The sequence below is a fragment of the Eriocheir sinensis genome, chromosome 34 (genome assembly GCF_024679095.1).
Source record: "Eriocheir sinensis breed Jianghai 21 chromosome 34, ASM2467909v1, whole genome shotgun sequence".
In the NCBI taxonomy this organism is placed as follows: domain Eukaryota; kingdom Metazoa; phylum Arthropoda; class Malacostraca; order Decapoda; family Varunidae; genus Eriocheir; species Eriocheir sinensis.
The window spans coordinates 17,508,677-17,529,139 of NC_066542.1; the positions used below are offsets into that span (position 1 = coordinate 17,508,677).

Below are 20,463 nucleotides of genomic sequence, written 5' to 3' on the forward strand. Positions count from 1 at the left end.
TCTCTCTCTCTCTCTCTCTCTCTCTCTCTCTCTCTCTCTCGTGTACGTAACTAGTTTTAAGGAAGGTTCTGCTTATAATTATCACATTACCTTCCATTTACAAGCTTAGTAGACTGCACAGGTGAGGGAGTCAGTCATCTCTCAGCCCTAGCAATAGTACACTTAGGTCAGGTCATATTAGGTCAGCTGGGGTGAAGCTTGTATTGGTTAGGCCATTATATTATTAGGTCAGGTGTGGTTATGTTTGGTAGGCCACATTAGTTTAGCTCTGTGGAGGTTTGTACAGATTAGATCATATTAGTTTAGCTGTTGTTATGCCTGTATAGGTTAGATCACTAAGCCACCTGGGGTTAGGCTTGTATTGGTTAGGTCATGTTAGGTTAGCTGAAATGAGGATTGGTAAGGTTTGATTATGGGTTGTAAGGTTTGCCTCTAAGGTTAAATATACTAGGCTGGAAAGAGGGTCTGGAATTATTTCATAGGCCAGGACATGAACTCGTGAGGGTCAGGTCAGATAGTAGCCGTGTCAGTGGTTAAGAGAGAGGAGGGAAAAGTGAGGTGAGGAGGAGAAGGGGGAAGAGGACGATGAAAGGGCAAGGCAGGAAAGGCAGGAATAGAGAGGGAAAGGAGGAAGAGGAAGAGGCAGGGAAAGTGAAGTGAGGAGGAAGAGGAAAAAGAGGAATAGGAGGATGAAAAAACAAGTCAGAATAGAGATGGAAAGAAGAAAGAGGAATGGGCAGTGTAATGTAACGGACAGGAAGAACAGGTCACGTGAGGAGAAAGGGGATGATGATGAAAAAGTCTCGACAAAGAGGAGGAGGAGGAGGAGGAGGAGAAGAGGGCAAAGGAACGGATGAAGGGGGAGAGGGGAAAGGGAGAGAAAAAACCGCCACCAAAACAAAGACTGTGTAACTAATTAATTCATCCTGACGCAAGTTCCGATAAGCAAAAGTGTGAAGGAGAGAAGAGGGAAGAAGGACGGAGGAAAGGAGGGAGGGAGGGACAGGAAAAAAGGAGGAAATACCAATGTCGTGTATGGGTATTGAAGGTTGACCGTCTCGTGTGTGTGTGTGTGTGTGTGTGTGTGTGTGTGTGGTAGAGCTAAGATTCTTCAACCAGACCAAACAACCAATTACACGAGCGGTTACTCTTTTATCGATATTGAATCAAGAAAAGGGAAGAAAGGGGGCGGAGAGTAGAGAGGAAGAGGAAGAGAGTAGAAGGAAGGAGGAGAAAAGGAAAAGGAGGAGAAGAAAGTAGAAAAGCGAAAGAAGGGATGAAGAAGGGTACAGGGGGCGAAGAAGAGGAAAAAGAGAAGAAAGAAGAAGAAGAGTAAGAAGAGGAGTAAGAAGAAGAAGAAGAAGAAGAAGAAGAAGAAGAAGAAGAAGAAGAAGAAGAAGAAGAAGAAGAAGAAGAAGAAGAAAAAAACCAAGAGATTTGGATCCTTGCTTTGCAGAAGAACGCCCCGAGTGACCTGAGTTGCCTCGTCTTGCCTCTTAATGACCACATCAGGAACTCGTGTGGCGGCTAATTGTCCTCATGGCGTGATGGTGCAGGAGGAGGAGGAGGAGGAGGAGCAGCAGCAAGAGTTCATGGTTTAAGCTGTGATGGTCCTGCATTGTCCCCGAGCTTTAAACGATTCCTCTTGCACCATCTCGATTTTATATATATTCCTCCTTTTTTCCATTTTTTTTTTTACCAAGAGAACTTATTTTGCATGTTAACAGAACCACCAAGAAATACAGGGTGAAAGAAATATATGTTTGCCGTTATTTGTAAACTCACATGCAAAGACAGCTCGCGTATACATAAGTAAATTCATGTGTATTTTCATTGTTTTATGCGAAGTTCATGAAATATTTCCGTCGGCTTGTGGTTTCGACATTCCCGTGGGAAGATTAGATGCCAGGTGAAGGAGAGATTGGTCTGGCGTGTGTATATATATTAGAGAGAGAGAGAGAGAGAGAGAGAGAGAGAGAGAGAGAGAGAGAGAGAGAGAGAGAGAGAGAGAGAGAGAGAGAGAGAGAGAGAGAGAGAGAGAGAGAGAGAGAGAGAGAGCAAGTCATAACATCATCACCGTTGCCGCAAAAACTGAGGACAGACCGTCGACTTTATACTTTTCCCCGGTGACTCTTAGGGTCTTAAGAATGACACGTTCAATTATAAAGAAAAAAATGATGTTGCCAAATCTGGAGAGAATGTCAGGTCGTGGTGAGGCTGCTGCGAGGAGGTAATGAGACACACCTGGGTTTTGTAGGTGAGATGAGAGGGGAGGAAGGATGGGGGGGTCATTACCGGGACAGGGGTTGTAGGAAGAGAGGACTGCAGGAAGGGAAGAGGGAGGGGAGGGAAATCAAGACGAGGGATTAAAACGAAAGGAGGAAAATGGAAAGGGAAAGAAAGAAAGGGGTGGAGAGGACTGCAGGAAAGGAAGAGGAAGGCGAGGGAAGTCAAGACGAGGGATAAAAAGGAGAGGAAGAAAAGGGAAAGGCAAGGAAAGGACAGGGAGTGGTGTGGAGATCTCTTTGGGAAGGGCGGAGACACACACAGAAAAGATCATTATTATTTGTTGCGTTGAAATTTCCTGAATAATTAATTTTGACATTAATATTCATCGGTGGTGGCGGTGGCGCAGTAAGTGACAGGAGGAACTGAATTGAACTGAATTGAAATGTTACATCTAGTTTTTCATGAGTCAATTGTATATGTATTACAAACGTAAAATAATTGTGGACCTGAGGATTTACACGTGACCTGACCTCACCGTCATCTGAAGAGACCGCACCACCGCACTGCACTCCCCTCGCCCCCCCTCCTCCCCACCCCAAGCTCCATCGCCCCAGCCTCCCCGCACACATCAGACCCCCGATCCCCATCCCCCTTCTTTTTGTACTTGTTTCTTTAGCGAAGTTAAAATGTATTTATAATATTGAGAGCCTGACGGCTGCCGCAACTAAATAAACCGTTTATTATTTATTTATTTATTTATTTATTATTATTATTATTATTATTATTATTATTATTATTATTATTATTATTATTATTATTATTATTACACTGCTATAGTGCAGTACTCACATACACACACATATACACATTTATACCACTTGCATATCATGTTACTTAATGCTACATAATTACAAGTTTTCCTTGCTTATCTAGTTTACACACTGAATAATAATTCTGACCCAATTTTTAATATTTGTGTAATAGGCAAGATTTTAGCGAGTTCTTAAAATTAGATGTTGTTGATTTATTTTGTATATCAATTGGTATTTGATTCCAAACTTTAACGCCGTGGTATCAGATCGACGTTTGGGATTGATTTGTATTTAGAAGTGGGATTTCTAAGGGATTAGAGTTCGTAAATTATATCTTTCGTTAAACAAACCTGCATTACTATAGTTGTATACTGACTTACATACGAAGATACCACTGCTATAAATATCAATATCATTTAGTTATAGTAGTTAAGACACTTGAACTAATCATTTGTGTGAGCATATTTACCTCTGTATGTAATTATTCTTGCAACCTTCTTTTGTGCTACTGGAATGCGATCCAACTTTGTTTTGCCTGCTGCTCCCCATACGGTGTGGGAATAGGAGAGAAACGGGTATGTTAGTGAATAGTATACCTGTTTGTGCCTTAGAATTGAAGTAGTTTCGGGTGAGGTATGAAATACCACACTGTTTATTTTGTTAATTATGTTTTGCATATGGATAAGAAAACAAAGAGGAGGAGGAAGAGGAGGAGGAGCTTAGAGGAAAAGGAAGAGGAGGCTGAGAAATAGCAGAAGGAGGAGAGAGTTTCGTCATGTCTTTGGTTGACTGTCCGGCCTCTTGAAGAGCAGGAGGCTGAGGCATTGTAATAATAAAACAACAGTGCAAATAGTAACAAGAAAAAGCATAGATAAATAAAGACAAAGAGGAAAAAGAGCACAAGGATCAGGACAAAGAGAAGAAAGAGCAGGACAAGGAGAGGCAAGAGAAGGACAATACAAAAGATAAGGAGGAGGAGGAAGAGGAGGACAAGGAAGATAGGAAGGAGGAGGAGGAGGCGTCGGCGGCATCAGATGAGTCACGATTCGTCGGTGTATCGTGTGCAGGAGACAAACAGAAGAGGTCGCAGGAGCACGGCCTGACCTTGGCTGACTCTGCTGCCGCTGCTGCAAGTCACGTGGTCTAGGCTGAGGCGTGGCGGGGCGAGGCAGCAAGCAAACCAAACGTGTTGTGTGCAAAAATAATACACGTCCTGCTCCGTCACATATCCCTTTCTCGCCCTCTGTGTCCTGTATATATGTGTGTATGTACGTATGTGTTTGTTCAAGGGGCGGGTCACTCTTGCAACCAGTCACCACCATCACCACCACCTCCACATCCACCACCACCACCTCCACCTCCGCCGCCGCCCATTCACAACTCTTCCTCCCTTGACTCCCTCCCACTCGAGTGACGTCATTGGCCTTTGTCCCTTCTCGTCGGTTTTGGCTTCGGCTCCAAGTTGAGGATCACGAGGGACGGGTTAGCTATATCCTGTGATGTATGATGGGAAAGGGACGAGAAGTGTAGAAGGGAAGAAAAGAGGAAAAAAGGGAGAAAGAGAGAGGAAATAACGGAAGAAAAGAGAAGAAAAGGGAAGGAAAGAGAAGGGAAGAAAAGAAGAAAAAAGGGAGAAAGAGAGAGGGAATAACGGAAGAAAAAAGAAGAAAAGGGAGGGGGAAAGAAGAAAGGGAAAGGTAGGGGGCGGACAGGGATGTAATACAGAAAAAAAAGAGGGAAAAGGAAAGGATGGGATAGGAAGGAGAGGTAAGGAAAGTAAAGAAAAAAATGGAATGGAAGGAAAGGAATAAGAACGTAAAGATAAAGAAAGGGAAAGGAGGAGAGGGGAAGGATAGCTAAGGAAAGGAAAGAGATGGGAGATGAAGGGAGGAAATAAAATGGAAACGGCAAGTAAGAAAATGAAGGGAAAATTAAGGGAAGGGACACAACACGAGCCTCTCTTCAACATTGCTTCATACCCCTTATTTATCACTTCTCTCTATGTCCCTTATCCCGTTCCTCTTCTCTGCTATTTGTTTACCCTCCCATCTCTCTCTTTCGGCCATATTTTTACGTTCTTTTACATTCCTTTCAGTTTCTCCGTTCTGTTACTCAAGTTCTTATCCTTCACATCTTTGCGGCTTTCAACGTCACTTTCCTCTTTGTCTTTTGCTTTCCTCTTTGTCTTTTCCTTTCTTCTATTTCTTCAATCCAGTTTCCCTTTTCCTTATTCGTACGGCCATACATCCATCTTCGTTAGTCTTTGTTTCCCTCTTTTGGTTGCTCGCTTCTGTTATTCATTCTTTGTATCTTCGTGATGTTACGTGTTATTACATCCCCTTTATTTCTCCTTCATGTCAGGTTTAACCTACTCATTAACTTTCGTCTTCTTGGTTTCCTTTGTTCTTTGCCTTCTTCCTCAGTTGTCATATGTTTCAACTATTTTCCCTTTTCTCTCTCTCTTCTCATTTAGTCAACTCTTCCATCGTCTTCGTTTTCTCCTCATTTCTTTGCGTATTCCTTTGTTTCTATTTTCGCATCCTCATGTTTTTGCTCTTTTCCCTTCCTATATTCCTTTCTCTTTCCTTCCCTCGTCTTCATATCCTCCTCATTTCTTCCCTTATTCATCCTCCTTCTTTATCCACGTATCCCTTTTGGTTCTCTTCGCATCCTCATGGCTAGCATTCCTCCCTCCTGAAGAAGAATTTCCTTGCGGTTGGGCAGCGTGACCTTTGCCCTCCGCTGCGCCGTGGCTCTAGTGCTTCAGCCTACCTCAGGACCTACTATACGCTCCCTCAATGCCTCAGTATTTTAGGCTAAGTCTGTCTCTCCCCTCCGAGCGCCTGTTATCTCTCTCCCCGTAAGTCCGTATCTCCCTTGCCCCTTTTGACTTTATCTTTTCCTCCTGTTTGTTTTCTTAAAGAGTATTTGCTCCTTCCGCATTTTTCCCGCCACTCTTTTCTCTTATCTTCCGCTGCCTCCTCCACTTTATTCCCGATGGTATCTTTTATAGGCCTTTATCTTCTTCCTGGAGGTTGTGTTTTGTGTACATGACCTTTAACACGCCTTGGGATTCTTTTATCTCGGCCGTCGCCTTGGTTGGCCCGAAACACCACAAAGAAAGGCGTACATGAGGTCACTTTTTTTCTTCTCGCGATAATGAAAGTCAAGGTTTAAGGCCAAGTATTTACGAGGGAGAGAGAGAGAGAAGGAAAATGGGTTTCGAGCGAGCGGCGGGAAACACCAGTGGCTCCGCTCACAAAGAGAAAACCTTGTAAGTAGGAAATCTGTGCCGAAAGAGTTTTCTTTTCATCGATGATTTAGAACGCTGACGACTGCTCTTTATCTTCCCATCAAGCGAGTATCTAAAATTATAATCGCTGTTACCTCGACGAAATAAATAAAGGTTTTCTTAATTCACTTCACCAGGCATCGGAAATAATCGCTGTTACCTTTGGAGAATAAATAAAGGTTCTCTTAGTTTACTGCACCATTACGGCATATTCTCCGCGTGCAGTGATCAGAAGTAATATTAGCTGCGTTGTCTTGGGAGTGGAAATAATCGCTGTTACCTTCCCTGTATACATTGAGAGCTTCCTTCGTTTACCATTCCATTAACTCGTGTTCTTTGGTTCCCGTGTTTACAAGTATTACTGGCGTGGCGGTGTCTCGGGCGCGGAGAGGCGAATAGGCTGGCCTCGTTAAAATGGACGTGGGAGGAGAGCGTGTGGTAGTAATTTAGGGCGTGGAGGGCTGGGTGTAGGAGCAGGTGGAATGCCGTGGGTGAAGGGGAGGTGGGTGGGTGGATGTGGGATGAGACTGGAAGTATTGAGTTTGTGTGTGGAACTTTTTGGTGGAGGTGGAATGCAGCAGATGTATGGGTAAATGTGGACCTCCGGAGATGAGAGAGGAGCGGATGAGGGTGAGTGTAGGAGTGACTAAGGTTATGTAGTGGATGAAGAAGAGATGGATGAATGAATGGGTGGACGAAGGAATAGGGGGGCAGGAGGGAAAAGAGAGGGAGAGGGGAATAGAAGTTAAGGGAATTGAAGAAAAAAACAAAACAATAGGAGGGAAGGATATAGATGGATGTATGGGGTTATGAAATGGATGAAGGAGAGCTGGATGAGTGGATGAAAGAATAAGGGGATAGAGTTGAAGAGAGGAGGGAGGGAGGGAATGGAAGCTAAGGGAATAGAATAGTAAAAAACAACAACAACAAGAGGAAAGTGTGTGTGTGTGTGTGTGTGTGTGTGTGTGTGTGTGTTAGGGATTATGGAATGGGTGAAGGAGAGATGGATGAGTGGATGAAGTAATTAGGGGATAGAGTGGAAGAGAGGAGGGAGGGTGGAAATGGAAGCTAAGGGAATAGAATAGTAAAAAAAAAAGAATGAAGTGGGTGGATGGGTGTGTTAGGGGTTATGAAGTGGGTGAAGGCGAGGTGGATGGGGTGATAAAGCAATAAGGAAGCAGAACGGAAGAGAGAAGGGAAGGCTGGAGTGGAAGTCGAGGGAATAGATGAGAAAACAATAACAGCAACAACAGACGGAAGGGCTTGTAACGTGAAGGCATTTGTTTGTCTTTCATATTTCTTGTATTTGTGTTGTTGTTTGCCGGAATTTATGCAGTGTCAACAACTTCATTTTTTCAGTTGGAGAATTAATCTTTGAAGTCACTAAAAGATGAATCGTTTATTTCTATTTTGCTTAATTCTCCATACACCGAACGCTCCTTGTCCTTGCCAGTCGGTGTATTTGTCGTCACTGTTAGCAGCTTGACGGGGCAGTTACACGGTACAGTGACGAGCATAACGCCAGCTTCCAACTAAGGGGCGAAGACAACATCAGCCTCCACCGTGTAGGGCTGCGGAGGCTCAAAAATTCGGTGCCTTTGTCATGTTTCTTCTAGCTATTTGATGCTGTCCTTTCCGCCCCTCTCCCTCTCCTCCTGTATTGCTCCATCCCTCCCTCTCTCCTTCTCCCCCCCCCCTTAGCCTCTAGATCGCGGGGGTAGGGCATCCAGCGGTATGTTGACACGCCCGGGTAGTGAGGATAATCCAGGCTCGTTGGAGCGGCAGAAGGACGTGATATAAGAGGCGATAAAGCAGGCGGGGGTTGTCTCGGTGTGGCGTGCCGCGGTGCCAGGGGCGGGGAGAAGCCAGGCACGGGGGAGGCAGGTCGAGGTAGGTCTTGGGTGGGTCTTGGGGGGGTCGCCCGTCATTACAGCGGCGGTTTATCGAAGACTTACTGTCGGGGAGCCTCGGAGCAGCCTGGGCGATCGGAAAGAAAGTGTACTACTCGCCGTCGCTTGATCGTGAGAGGCGCGCGGCTAAGTGGCCAAGATTAAAGATCATAGGCAAAGAAAAGACCCGCGTCGGTAATTTCAGAGGGTTAAAAGCTCACGAAAAAGCGGCAGCGGAACAGTTGAAGCAAAGGTAAGGGAGGCACCGAGGGAGGGAGGGCTGGCTGGCTAGGACGAGATAAGAGATGATGTATTACTCGTCGTGTTTGTCTGAAGAAATCGATCCAAGTAAGCGGGAAAAGGAAGCGAACACAGAGGGGAAAGAAAGAAACAAGTGATTGGGCGAGCGTTCGTGGAGGCCGGAGGAAGGAAGGAAGGAAAGGTAGGCGGAGGGGAAAAGTAAGAAAAATCGAGCGATTTGTTGAGAGTTCGGGGACGTAGGAAGAGGGATAGAAAGAAAGGAGGAGGGGAAATGAAAGAAAAAAGCAAGCGATTGGTTGAGAGTTCAGGGAGGTAGGAATAGGGATGGAAAGGAAAGCGGAGGGGAAACGAAAGAAAGAAGGAAGGTTGGAGGAAGGAAGGGAAGGAAGGCGGAGTGGAAACGAAAGAAAGAAGCGATTGGGCGAGGGTTTAAGGAGGCCGAAGGTAGGGAGGAAATGAAGGCGGAGGGGAAAAGAAAAAAAGGAAGTAAGCGACTGGGCGAGGGTTCAGAGAGACATGAGGAAGGAAGGGGTGGCCGACAGGAAAAGGAAGCGAAGGAAAGCCAAGAGAAAAAAAAGCAAGCGATTGGTCGAAGGGCTTGAGGAGGTTGAAGGAAGGAAGGAAGGGAACCAAGGGGTGGATGGCCATGCACCTCACGCCACTCTCTGCTGTTTTATTGGACGTGTGGGCTGTGGGGGGCGCCTAGCTAAGGGACACACGAGAAAGGAATGAGTCACTATAATCGCCTGTAATACCTCTTTTGAAGATTGATGAAGCCTTGTAATAGGAGGATCCATGTTTAGAGGCTGCAGGCGGGCGGGCAGCGGCGACCCGGGGATGCAGGAGAGGGAAAGACGATGCGGTGAGCTTGAATTGTGGGTAGTCTCGGCTTGAAGGGCTTCTATATATATGTTAGAGGCTGCAGAGGGCGAGGATCAGTAATGGTGCTGAGACTAGAAGAGAGACACTTTCGATGTAATGAAGAACGACAAGGATAAAAGTAATAATGACAGCAACAGGAACGGAGCCGTGCAGTGAAAAAGATGGATCGATAGATAGATAGAAAGATAGAAAGAGAGAGAGAGAGAGAGAGAGAGAGAGAGAGAGAGAGAGAGAGAGAGAGAGAGAGGTCAACTTATTTAAAAACCTGCTCGATCGTTAATGAGGCACGACAGAGGGATGGCAGGCTGCGGGAAACGACTTACAGACCTTCCTCTCTCTGCCCCGCCCTGAACGAGTAACAGACGGAGTAATCAATCAGTCTCTCTCTCTCTCTCTCTCTCTGTGGACTGGTAAGTGAAGCTGCTGACCCTGTTTGAACTTTAACCTCTCTTCGGCCTTACTGGAAATGGCGGAGGTCTGAAGTGGAGCCCTGCATGACCCCACGCGCTGCCTTGCTCGGTCACGGGGTCACTGGTGGTGGTGATGGTGGTGGTGGTGGTAGTGATGAACCGAAATAGTTGAATAGATTGGAATAATAAAGTATAGGAACAGCAGCAGCGGGGAAAGCTACTTGTATGGTAGCATTTTTATTTTTATTTTTCATAAGTGATGCCTGTAGCAAAGGTAGGCTCACTTGAGGGGCCTCTTGGACGGCCCCAGCCCGTTAGTGGCGTAGACAAATTTCATTTATAGTGGCTGCCGTGACATACTACCTTTGCTTGGCCCATGCTGGCCCCCGGTGCTCCTCTTGAACGAAATCGCTGAAGTTAGGGTTGATTGAAATTCTTGACAGCATGTGAGTAATCTTCCGCCATTCTGTGGTGGTAGTAGTAGTAGTAGCAATAGTAGTAGTAGTAGTAGTAGTAGTAGTAGTAGTAATAGTAGTAGTTGTAGTAGTAGTAGTAATAGTAGTAGTAGTAGTAGTAGTAATAGTAGTAGTAGTAGTAATAGTAATAGTAATAGTAGCAGTAGTAGTAGTAGGAAAAGTAGTACGGAGCGGCGATAGGATGAGGATTTACGACAATGGAAAGAAGGCAGGAAGGAAAGAAGGGAGGAATGAGGAAAGGAAACGAAAGGAAAATAAAGGAAAGGACAATAATAAGTGACCCTGATGAACTTGAGGGCAAGAGGTTAGGACTCGGCCACAAGAAGCTAACGGAGAGAGGGAGAGACACACACAGACACACATACATACATACACACCGCCACCACCACCACCGCCGCCGCCGCCGCCGCCACCACCCACACACAACACTACTTCATTTATTCCCAGCACACTCGGGAGGCGTGGTCAAGCCTTCATTTATATACACTTAAGACCTGGTGGGCATGACGCATACACACTACACAGCATTTTATAGCATCTTCTTCCTCCTCTTCCTCTTCCCTATCTCCTCTTCTTCCTTTTCTATTTCTTCATATTCCATTACTTTCTGCCTTTTCTCCTTCACTCGCTTCGTTTCTTCTTCCATCTTATTGAGTTTTCATTTCATTCTAATTTCTTTGCCGCTTTCTCTTCTTTCCCTTTATCTTCCTTTCTTTCCACCCCATTTCTCTTTCGTGTACTCATTTTCCTCTTTCAGTTTATCGATTTTTCATTTGTTTTCTCGCTCCTTCTACACTTCCTTTTCCTATACACATCTCCATATCCCCTTTTTCCTCTTTCATCCTCTCGATTTCTCAATTTTTCTTCACCCTTTTCCCACTTTCTCTTCTTCACCATCTTCCTTTCCGTATACTTTTCTCCACATCCTCCTCTGCCTCCTCCACCTTATCGATTTCACAACTTCGTTTCACCTCTTTCCTCACCTCGTTATCTTATCGGCCATCACATTTTGTTATAGAGTAGGCAACGCAGACACCACCGCAGGCGCTTCATCCCTCACGCTCTAAGGGGGACACTAATGCCTCGCCCCACACAAGGAAGTCGTTCAATTAGAGGGGAAGTGGACCCGTTTCTTGTGTTTATAGGGCCGAGTCGCCGCCGCCGCCGCCGCTCCTGCCAACGCCGCCGCCTCTCGGTTTTGGTCGTCGCAAATGTCTTGGTTCCCGATGAGGCGCGAGGGCTGTGGGAAAGGCCGGTTATGGCTCGGTAAATTTGTGTTGTCTCTTATACGTATGCATATGATTTGTTTTTCTTTCTCATCCTTCCTTAGTATTCATTTCCAGCGCCTCTCTCTCACTTTGTTCTTCTCTCTCTCTCTCTCTCTCTCTCTCTCTCTCTCTCTCTCTCTTTATTCTCTTCTTCCTCTCTCTTGTTTTGGCATGGAACGACCGACTAGCTCTTTTTTTTAATCTGTTTCCTTCTCTTCATATGCACTGCCTTTCTTTCGCGTAGTTTTTGTTTTGGCAAGGAACCGCGGCCCGCTATTTTTATGTTTTGTCCCTGTGTTTTCTTCTATTCCTATGCAGCGCCTTTCTCTCTGTATCTCTTTGTGTTTTTAATGTGGCGTAGGCAGGGCCGGTTTTTTGTTTACTAATTGGGTAATCGATAAGGTGGAATATGAAGAGGAAAAGAGCATGTGGAGGTGAATGGTGGAAGGTAATAAAGATGAAGAAGAGAAGGAAGAAGAAGAGAAAGGTGAGAATGGAGAATCGCAGTAGTGGAAGAAGGATAATAAGGATAATAAAAGACAGAGGGTGGAAAGAAACAAAGATAAAGAAGAGGAAGAAGAAGAACAGAAAGACGAGAGTTACGAGTCACAATGGAGGAGGAAAAGCAGAGGATGATAAAAGTGAAGGCAGGGTTTAGGATGATTAAAAAAGAGGAAAGATATACAGTAATAACAGCAGAGGAAGAGTATACGTGAGACAATAAAACATCTTTCTCTTCGGCTCATTGGCAAGGCACAACACACTACCTCCTCACCCCCAGCAAACCTCAGTCCAGTCCAGCAAGCAAGTCAACCCACCTCGCCTCTCCTCGCCTCCCCTCGCCTCCTCTCTGGCCGGGAAAGGCGTCTAGACAAGTGTAAAATTGCAAAGAGAAGCGCATCGCCCGGCCAGTCTCTCTCCGTAAGCGATGAACTCCTTCTTGGCTTTCATCGTTAGTACGCACCATTTACTTCGTTCCTCCTCCTCCTCCACCTCTTCCTCCTCCTCGTCCTGACCTCCTACCTCCTCCTTGTGGATGCTAAAACACTCGGGAACTCTACCAGATGGCGGGAGAATAGACCGGCATCACTGCATCTTATCCACCCACTCACCCACCCACCCACTTTGCCCCCACTCGCCGCCTTCTTTCCCCCTTCGCTCTCATCTGGTACGGTTTTCGGCGCCTGCTCGTGATGGTGGGGTCCTGTGTCACCGATTTGCGTTCTGTTCCGCCCTTTGTAGTTTAGTCGTAAGCCGCCCATCGCCAGGGAAGTGCGTCGTGCTGTTTGCCCTGCGGTACGCCTTTGTGGTAACTTAAGTTTTACAGTTGCTTGCCACAAGTGGTGGCGGCGCTTCAGTGAGGTGGAGGGAAAGGAAGGAAAGGTCAAGGGGAGTTGGTGAGAGGAGGAGGGGTATGAGGAGGAGAAGGAAGAACGAAGTGATAGAGAAAGAGGGGGAGAACGAGTAAAGGGGAAAGGGAAAGGAAGAGGTGGATGAACGGGAGAGGCAAGTGAAAAAAGGGGATAAACAGAAAGAAAAGAGAAAGGATTATGGAGAAAAAAAAGAGACGCTGAAGAGGACACCAAATAAAAGAAGGAAGGAGATGAGGGAATGGAGAAGGATTAATATAGTAAAAAGGAATAGAAGGAGGAGTCAAAGATGCGTTGGTTGCAGGGTTGAAGAAAGAGGAGGAAAAGGAAGAGGAACAACGAGGTGATGGAGGAAGTGGAGGAGGACGAGGTGAAGAAGGGGAAGGGGAGGAGAGGGATGGTAGAGGTGAGGAAGGAGAAAGGGTTGTCGAGGATGAATAGACACTGGAGAAGGAAAATAGGAGAAGAGGTGATGAAGGAACGAAGAAGAGGTAAGAGGAATAGAACGAGGAGTGAAAGATGGAAAGAAAGAAAGAGGGAGAAGGAATTATACACAAGAAACCAGGAAGGAGGAGCAGCAGGAAGAGGAGAAGGATAGGAGGTGGAGGAAGAAGGGTAGGATGTCTCAGGACCGGTAGGAGAGCCAGGGGTCAGGAGTTATTGCTTTCAAGGATCAGGAAATCGCCGCTCCTTGGTTCCCTCACGCTCCTTCACTCACTGATTGCCTTTCCTGCCTTGGACTTTCGTGTTTTTCTTCGCGTTTTTGCTTTACTGTTTTTTCTATTCCTTTGTTATTGTGGTTGTCAAAGGCTCGAAGTCACTGGCTCTCCTTTTGACCTCTCTCATATGTCTTTCGATAATTCCTTTGCTGTGTGTTTATATGTATTTTCTCTCTCTCTCTCTCTCTCTCTCTCTCTCTCTCTCTCTCTCTCTCTCTCTCTCTCTCTCTTACGGTAATTATTCAGAATCACGATTGCAAAACTTAATGGCCTCGCTTGCCTTAATATGCTCCTTCGAAGGGACCCTCCCCCTCTCTCCTTCTCCTTCTTCTCCTCCTTCTCCACCTCCTCCTCCTCCTCCTCCTCCTCTTGCTCCTCCATGCCTGCTCTCAGTGACCCTCTGCATATCGCGTAGCAGTCGTCGTCTTTTTCAAGTTGTGGAGGAGGAGGAGAAGGAGAAAGAGGAGAAGGAGGAGGAGGAGGAGGAGGAGAAAGAGGAAGAAGAAAAAGAAGTAGAAAAAAGATGTGGAGAAAATTATCTAAAGAGGCTTATTTTGGAAGGATTCACAGGGTGGGGAAGAGAGGGAAAGAGGGGGAGAGGAGAAAGAGTGTGGGAAAAAGTGGGAGGAAAATGGGGGAGGGGGAGGGGGAGACATGACGCGGGCTAACACACAGCATTTACACTAACCCTCCTCCTGGTCCTCCTCCGCCTCGTCTTCTCCTTCTCCTCCTCTTCCTCCTCCTGCACGCCGTCCTTGATGCCTTGTTTACCTTCTTCTACGTGTGATAATTTGTTTACACGTCGGTGGTTGCTTGGTTTCTTGGTTACTTTTCCCTTACGTTTATTTGGTCTGGGTTGGTCTTGCTTGTTGGTTTGGTCTGGGTTGGTCTTGCTTGTTGGTTTGGTCTGGGTTGGTTTTGCTTGTTTATTTGGTCTGGGTTGGGCTTGCTTGTTGGTTTGGTCTGGGTTGGTTTTGCTTGTTTATTTGGTCTGGGTTGGGCTTGCTTGTTGGTTTGGTCTGGGTTGGTTTTGCTTGTTTATTTGGTCTGGGTTGGTCTTGCTTGTTGGTTTGGTCTGGGTTGGTCTTGCTTGTTGGTTTGGTCTGGGTTGGTCTTGCTTGTTGGTTTGGTCTGGGTTGGGCTTGATTGTTGGTTTGGTCTTGCTTGGTCTTGCTTGCTTGTTCTCCTCTTTCTGAATCCACACTCCCTTTGATTAATTATTTTTCCTCTCTCCTCTCGTATACCATTTTCATATATCATTTCTTTGTTTATCTTTCTGCCCTATGGTTATTTTTTTTTTTATCCTGCCCTGTATACTTTTTCCTATATTATTCTACTTTTATACCTTTTTTTTCCTTCTGGGTTAGTTCGTTTCTCTCCTTTCTTATGCCTTTTCTTATGTTGTTCCATTTGTTTTGTCTCTGTCTTTTTTATGTATCTCTCTTTCCCTATTCCCTTTTTAAAGCACAAACATTAACTGAGCACTTGCACCTCCACAAACCTTTCTCTCTCTCTCTCTCTCTCTCTCTCTCTCTCTCTCTCTCTCTCTCTCTCTCTCTCTCTCTCTCATATCCTTCAACCCCCCCAACCTGCAGCATCCTTATCCGGCAACGCCCGTTTCTTTCCCCTTTGCGAGCGGTGTGACCCCTCCAAAAGCGAAGTAGGAAGTGTGTGGTGAATATACTCAGCCCTCCTCCACCCTTCCCTTCGCTCTTTTACCATCTTTCTCAACCTCCTATGTATTGCTCTAGGTAACACTCAACCACCTATTACAACTACTACTATAATCAGCTCTCCTTCTCTTTTTCCTCCTCGTCCTTCTCCTCCAATCTGCCTACCAGTCTGATAACCTCGTCCTCAACCTTCCATGTATTCCACTAGCTATTACGCCTTCAGCACTACCCTGGGAAGCTCTCGTCCTCGTCCTCCTCCTCCAACCTACTCAGCAGTATTTTAACCTCATCCTCAACCTTCCATGTATTCCACCGGCTATTACTCCATCTGTACTACCCTACACATCTCTCGTCCTCGTCCTCCTTCTCCAACCTACCTAACAGTCTTTTACCCTCATCCTCCACCACTCACTACCACCCACTACTACTACTATACCCTTCGTCTCTTCCTCCTCCTCCTCCTCCTCCTCCTCCTCCTCCTCCTTCTCCTGGTCCGTAACTCACTCACGTAAGCGCACGAGTAATTAAGACGACGCATAAATCACAAGCTCATGTCCGGCGCTTAATATTCACGGCCGGGAGCGGGTCGGTGGGCCTTCCTCAGCGTTGATTGAATATTTTTCACGCGGAGATTTACGAGCAGGTGCTGGGGGCGGCGCTCCCCTCCCCGCCGCTATCTGACGTCCGGGAGATATATTCTATTGGCCTGCCTTCCTTATCTTTCTTTATGTGCTTAACTATGTGGTGGATATACTGGTTAGGTTAAGAGGCTTGGCCGGGGAGGTGGTGGCGGTGCGTGTGTGTATGTGTGTGTGTGTGTGTGTGTGTGTGTGTGTGTGTGTGTATATATATATATATATATATATATATATATATATATATATATATATATATATATATATATATATATATATATATATATATATATATATATATATATATATATATATATATATATATATATATTATCACCTCTGAGTGTCTGGAGTTGAACATTCTAACATCGTGTTCCACCAACCTTTTGCTGAATGGTTAATCTAAAATTTTCGGATAGACGCTTTGTATAATACCATAACTATAGTATTTTTGGGCTAATATGAAGATGAGTACCGAGGTCACGTCTGCCCCTAAATTTACATTATCTAAGTATTTCGTCACCGCAGAGACAACACTTTAAACCATACAGGCGCTCAATTTTCAGGAAAATGTGACAGAAAAGGCTAAACTATTATCATCATTATTGTCTTTTTTCCTGTCTCACTGTTCCATTCTTTTCCTTTCCCATCTTATAATCATTACATCTCTGCCTCACGTCCCGAGCCGCGTCTCTTCTTTTTGGCGTCATAGGCAGTGGGTTAGGATCGAGTTAGTGGAAGGTGAATGTGGGTAGCAGGAGGCTCAGTCACATAAACCACAAGGAGAAGAAGGGAGTCTCTTGTCGCCAGCCAGCCAGTTAAGACCCTCTCCCAGCCTCCCTCCCTTCTATTCCTACTACTATATCATCCTTTATCCTCTCCTTCACCACCTTCTCTTCTTTGTATTTTTTTCCTCCCAAGCGTTTCTTCTTCCTCCACAACCCTTCGTACTTTCTTCCCGCGTGAAAGCTCTGAGCCTGAAGTAAAAGAAGAACCAGTTATTTCCCTCTTCCTCGCCCCGACCATTCATGCCTCACCTCGCCGCTCCCCGTCCTGGCTGACTTTTCTGTTGTTTTAGCACTTTGCCGAGCACCATTCTCGTGTTTTTCTTCGTCTCCAGCTTATTGACTCGCTCTCGTCTTCGTTACGCAAGACTAGTGCCTTCTCAATAGATGTTCTTCGGTTTTGACCTTTCCTTCGTTTGCCGGGGCCCTCCTCCTTCCCCTCCTCCTCCTCCTACTACTAATGTTTGTCTTTTCTTCTTCCTTCTCCTCCGCCGCCTTTCTTAAGATTTGTGGGTTGCGGGCGGTGGGCGGTGCTGGGCGAGGAAGGGCAGGGAGGTTGTGCTGAGTCACGCTCGAGGAAATGGCATGGAGGGAACATTAAGTGTGGCTGGTGCAATATGGTGGTGGTGGGGGTGGTGGTGGACCGGTCGTCTCACCTCACCTCACCTCACGCCCTCACCTCCAGCCATTACTTAAAGAATGATGAAGCTCTCGTGTACTGTCTCATTATGTCTGTGTGTGTGTGTGTGTGTGTGTGTGTGTGTGTGTGTGTGTGTGTGTGTGTGACTTAAATCTTTCATATACTCTTTGTTGCTCGTTTTCCTTCTTCTCTCAGGATCCCAAAGAGCTCGGGAGTCTTATTATAATTTACGGTGACAAAGTAGTACTGGTCAAAAACTCCCTCCGTTCCTATATAGGGGCTTTGGTAATGGGGACGGTAGTGGTGGTGAGTCGAGTGAACGGTGGGGCTTAATTCTGGTTGACAGGTAGAGCTGGTTTTCCGGTAGCAAAGGTTACGGTGGAGGGCGTGGCGGGTTAGTAGTGGTGGTGAGGGAAAGGACAGCAGTGATTTTGTGTATATGGGTGTGGGTGGGTGCCGGTGTGGGATATGCAATGGAGTAAGAGAAGGGAGTGGTCGTTTTGGTGTTAGTCTGTTGTGGTTGTAGCTGTTGGTGGTTGTTGTGGTGGCGGGGCGTTACATTGGTCTTGGTTGGGTGAAAATTTATTAATGAGGTGGGGTAACAATTTATTGATGAGGTGGCGGCTCGAAAGGGGACGAGGGAGATGGGGGTGAAAGGCAACAGATGCGAGGGGTATTTGTGGTAGTTTTGGTGGCTGTGGTGGGGATGTATGATCGTGTGTTTGTTGTGGTGGGGGCGTTGGTGGTGTTGGGGATGGTGTTATGATCGTGTGTTTGTTGTGGTGGGGGCGTTGGTGGTGTTGGGGATGCATGTGGTGGTGGGTGGCACTCAGGCGGTGAGCTGGCGCCTGGCGGAGTGGAAGGCAGCAGGTGTGACTTTTTGTGGAGACTGCAGCAGATGTGATGCCTTTTTCTGGCGGCTGCCGCTCCGCCTCCCCACTTGTACAGCTTTCCCTTTGTGTCGGGGACTTGGCAATGACTCACGGCTTGTTTTCCCCCTGCAGATGGCTGGAGGACGATAGTGACGAGGACGAGGGTGCGGGGGGCGCTGATGGAGACAAGGAGGGCACGGAGGAGAGCGGGGGCGAAACGGAAAAGAGAGGTCAGGACCCGTCAGGGAGCGCGGGCGACCCCCAGCCAGCACCGCCTCCCTCTAGGGGTCAGAGTGCTCAGGGGGACACAGGGGTGGTGGTGGCGCGTGCCCTGAGCGACCCCACGGGAAGGAGGGAGTGCCCCCGCGCCCCCCCTCCCTCCCCGCCCGCCCTCTCCGCTGCCGCTGCCCAGAGCCCAGTCTTCCCCGCCAGCACTGCCGCTGCCGCCGTCCTCCACAGTCTTGCACGGGGCACTAGCCGTCACCCACACCAGACCGCCGCCCTGCACCACCGCTCGCAGCCGCTCGCCCTCCCACGCTTCGTCGGCCCTCGCCCCGCGGACAGGGAGGCTGCGATCAGTGACGGATCGTGTGTCAGAGCCGCGGACAAGGCCAGGACTACCTTCCTCACGCCCATAGACGAGACTGAACTGGACTCCACGTGTGAGGACGCGAGTGTAGTGGCTGACGAAACACTCGGAGTCACAGAAAGTGCCAAAGTGAAGGACAGTGCGTCGTCTGAGGCTGGTGTGCCGCGTGTGGATGCTGCGCGGGGCCTCCAGGCACTGACACTCCCCGGGACACGCCACACGAGCCCCCCGAGCACCGCCGCGGCCATGGTGGCGCGCACAGACACCAACCAGGGCGGGAAGGTCGCCTCCTGCCCTGACGACCTGCAGTCCCTGTCCGTGCTGGCACTGCAGGGCAAAGAGGAGGTGGGCGCCCCCCTCCTGCCTGCCACGCATCTAACTTCCGCCTCTCCCCTGCACTTGGCACCTCAGGATTCTGAGGGAGCCGCCAGTGCCACATCATCAGGGGATGCTGCTAGTGACGGCCCCTCGACGCCCTCCACCTTCTGCAGCGACGGGGAGGAGCTGGACGATCTTGAGGATGAAGGACGCAGCAGCGACAACACTCCCGAGCCCCCGGACTTCACCACACACCCCGACATGACAGGTAAGTAAGTTGTCTGCCTCTGGTCAGCACCAGCGGCCACACTAATCACCAACACTTGCTGGCGTGCCCTATAATTCTTCATGAGCACCATCACAGAGCGCCGATGTAATGATAGCTAAGCCGCATCAACGTGGCACTTACGACATTCCACATTATTTTTACTTGGCTGCTTCTCCGCTTCCGTAAATTGGTAGTGAGTGTGATGAGGACCTCCCGGGCGGCCCATTCGTCAGGGTGGTCCTCGTGTGACGCTAATGACACTGTTGTGCGGCGTCGTCATTGTGAGGGAGCGTAACGATGAGTGGGAGGGGCCGGGGGAGGTGGTGGGTGGCCGCGGCGGTGCTTGGCGAATTCCTTGGTAACGCTTCCCGCCTCGCACAAACACTCGTCCTTCAGATACCCAGAGAACCAACCCCGACCCTGTCCCTCTGATACTGCCGCAGGTGATTAGACTGACATGTGTGGTGTAGGTAAGGTCCAGGCCGTGACAGGTGGTAGGAGAGTCTGCCACAGGTGTAATTCAGTGCTTGGCGGCGGCGGGCAGGTGGCGACGTTGAGGCTGACTCGTTAAAAGCCTTCGTCCAAGTGGCTGCGACGTTGACAATTCCATCACGTAGTTTATCAGGTAATATATCAGAGTTATGAGGAGGTGATGTCCGCCCTGCTACGTGAGATGACGTCGAATATAACCTTTTTTTAGTGACATGGTCGAGGGCATCGTCTGTCTCTCTGTGTCCGCGAGTGCACAGTAGCGAGGCGAATTTAGAGTCTTTGTCCTCTTGATAAAATTGTATTGCTGTTTTTTATGCGCTGGAGTGGCGGTTTGTGGCGGCCGGGAAGGGAACGTTTTATCATTGTGTGTGTCTGTTTTGAGATTGTATTCACCGTGTAGAGATTGTATTCACCGTGGAGAGATTGTATTCACCGTGGAGAGATTGTATTCACCGTAAAGAGATTGTATTAACCGTGGAGAGATAGTATTCACCGTGGAGAGATTAAATTCACCGTGAAGAGATAGAACTGTGAGATGAAGGACGGCTAGGGTAAGCAATCGAGTAGAATTTGTTTTAACTGT

General features: G+C 47.6%; 1 protein-coding gene across 2 annotated transcripts in view; it reads left to right on the plus strand.

Moving 5' to 3' along the window:
* LOC127007164 (uncharacterized) overlaps positions 1–20,218 on the plus strand; it is a 78,308-nt gene extending 58,090 nt beyond the window's left edge. For both annotated transcript variants that reach the window (XM_050877874.1, XM_050877875.1), the window contains one exon: positions 18,346–20,218. In XM_050877874.1, coding sequence (XP_050733831.1) covers positions 18,346–19,396 — 1,051 coding nt within the window. In that variant the 3' untranslated portion in view covers positions 19,397–20,218. The remainder of the gene's footprint in view (positions 1–18,345) is intronic.
* The last annotated feature ends 245 nt before the right edge of the window (positions 20,219–20,463 follow it).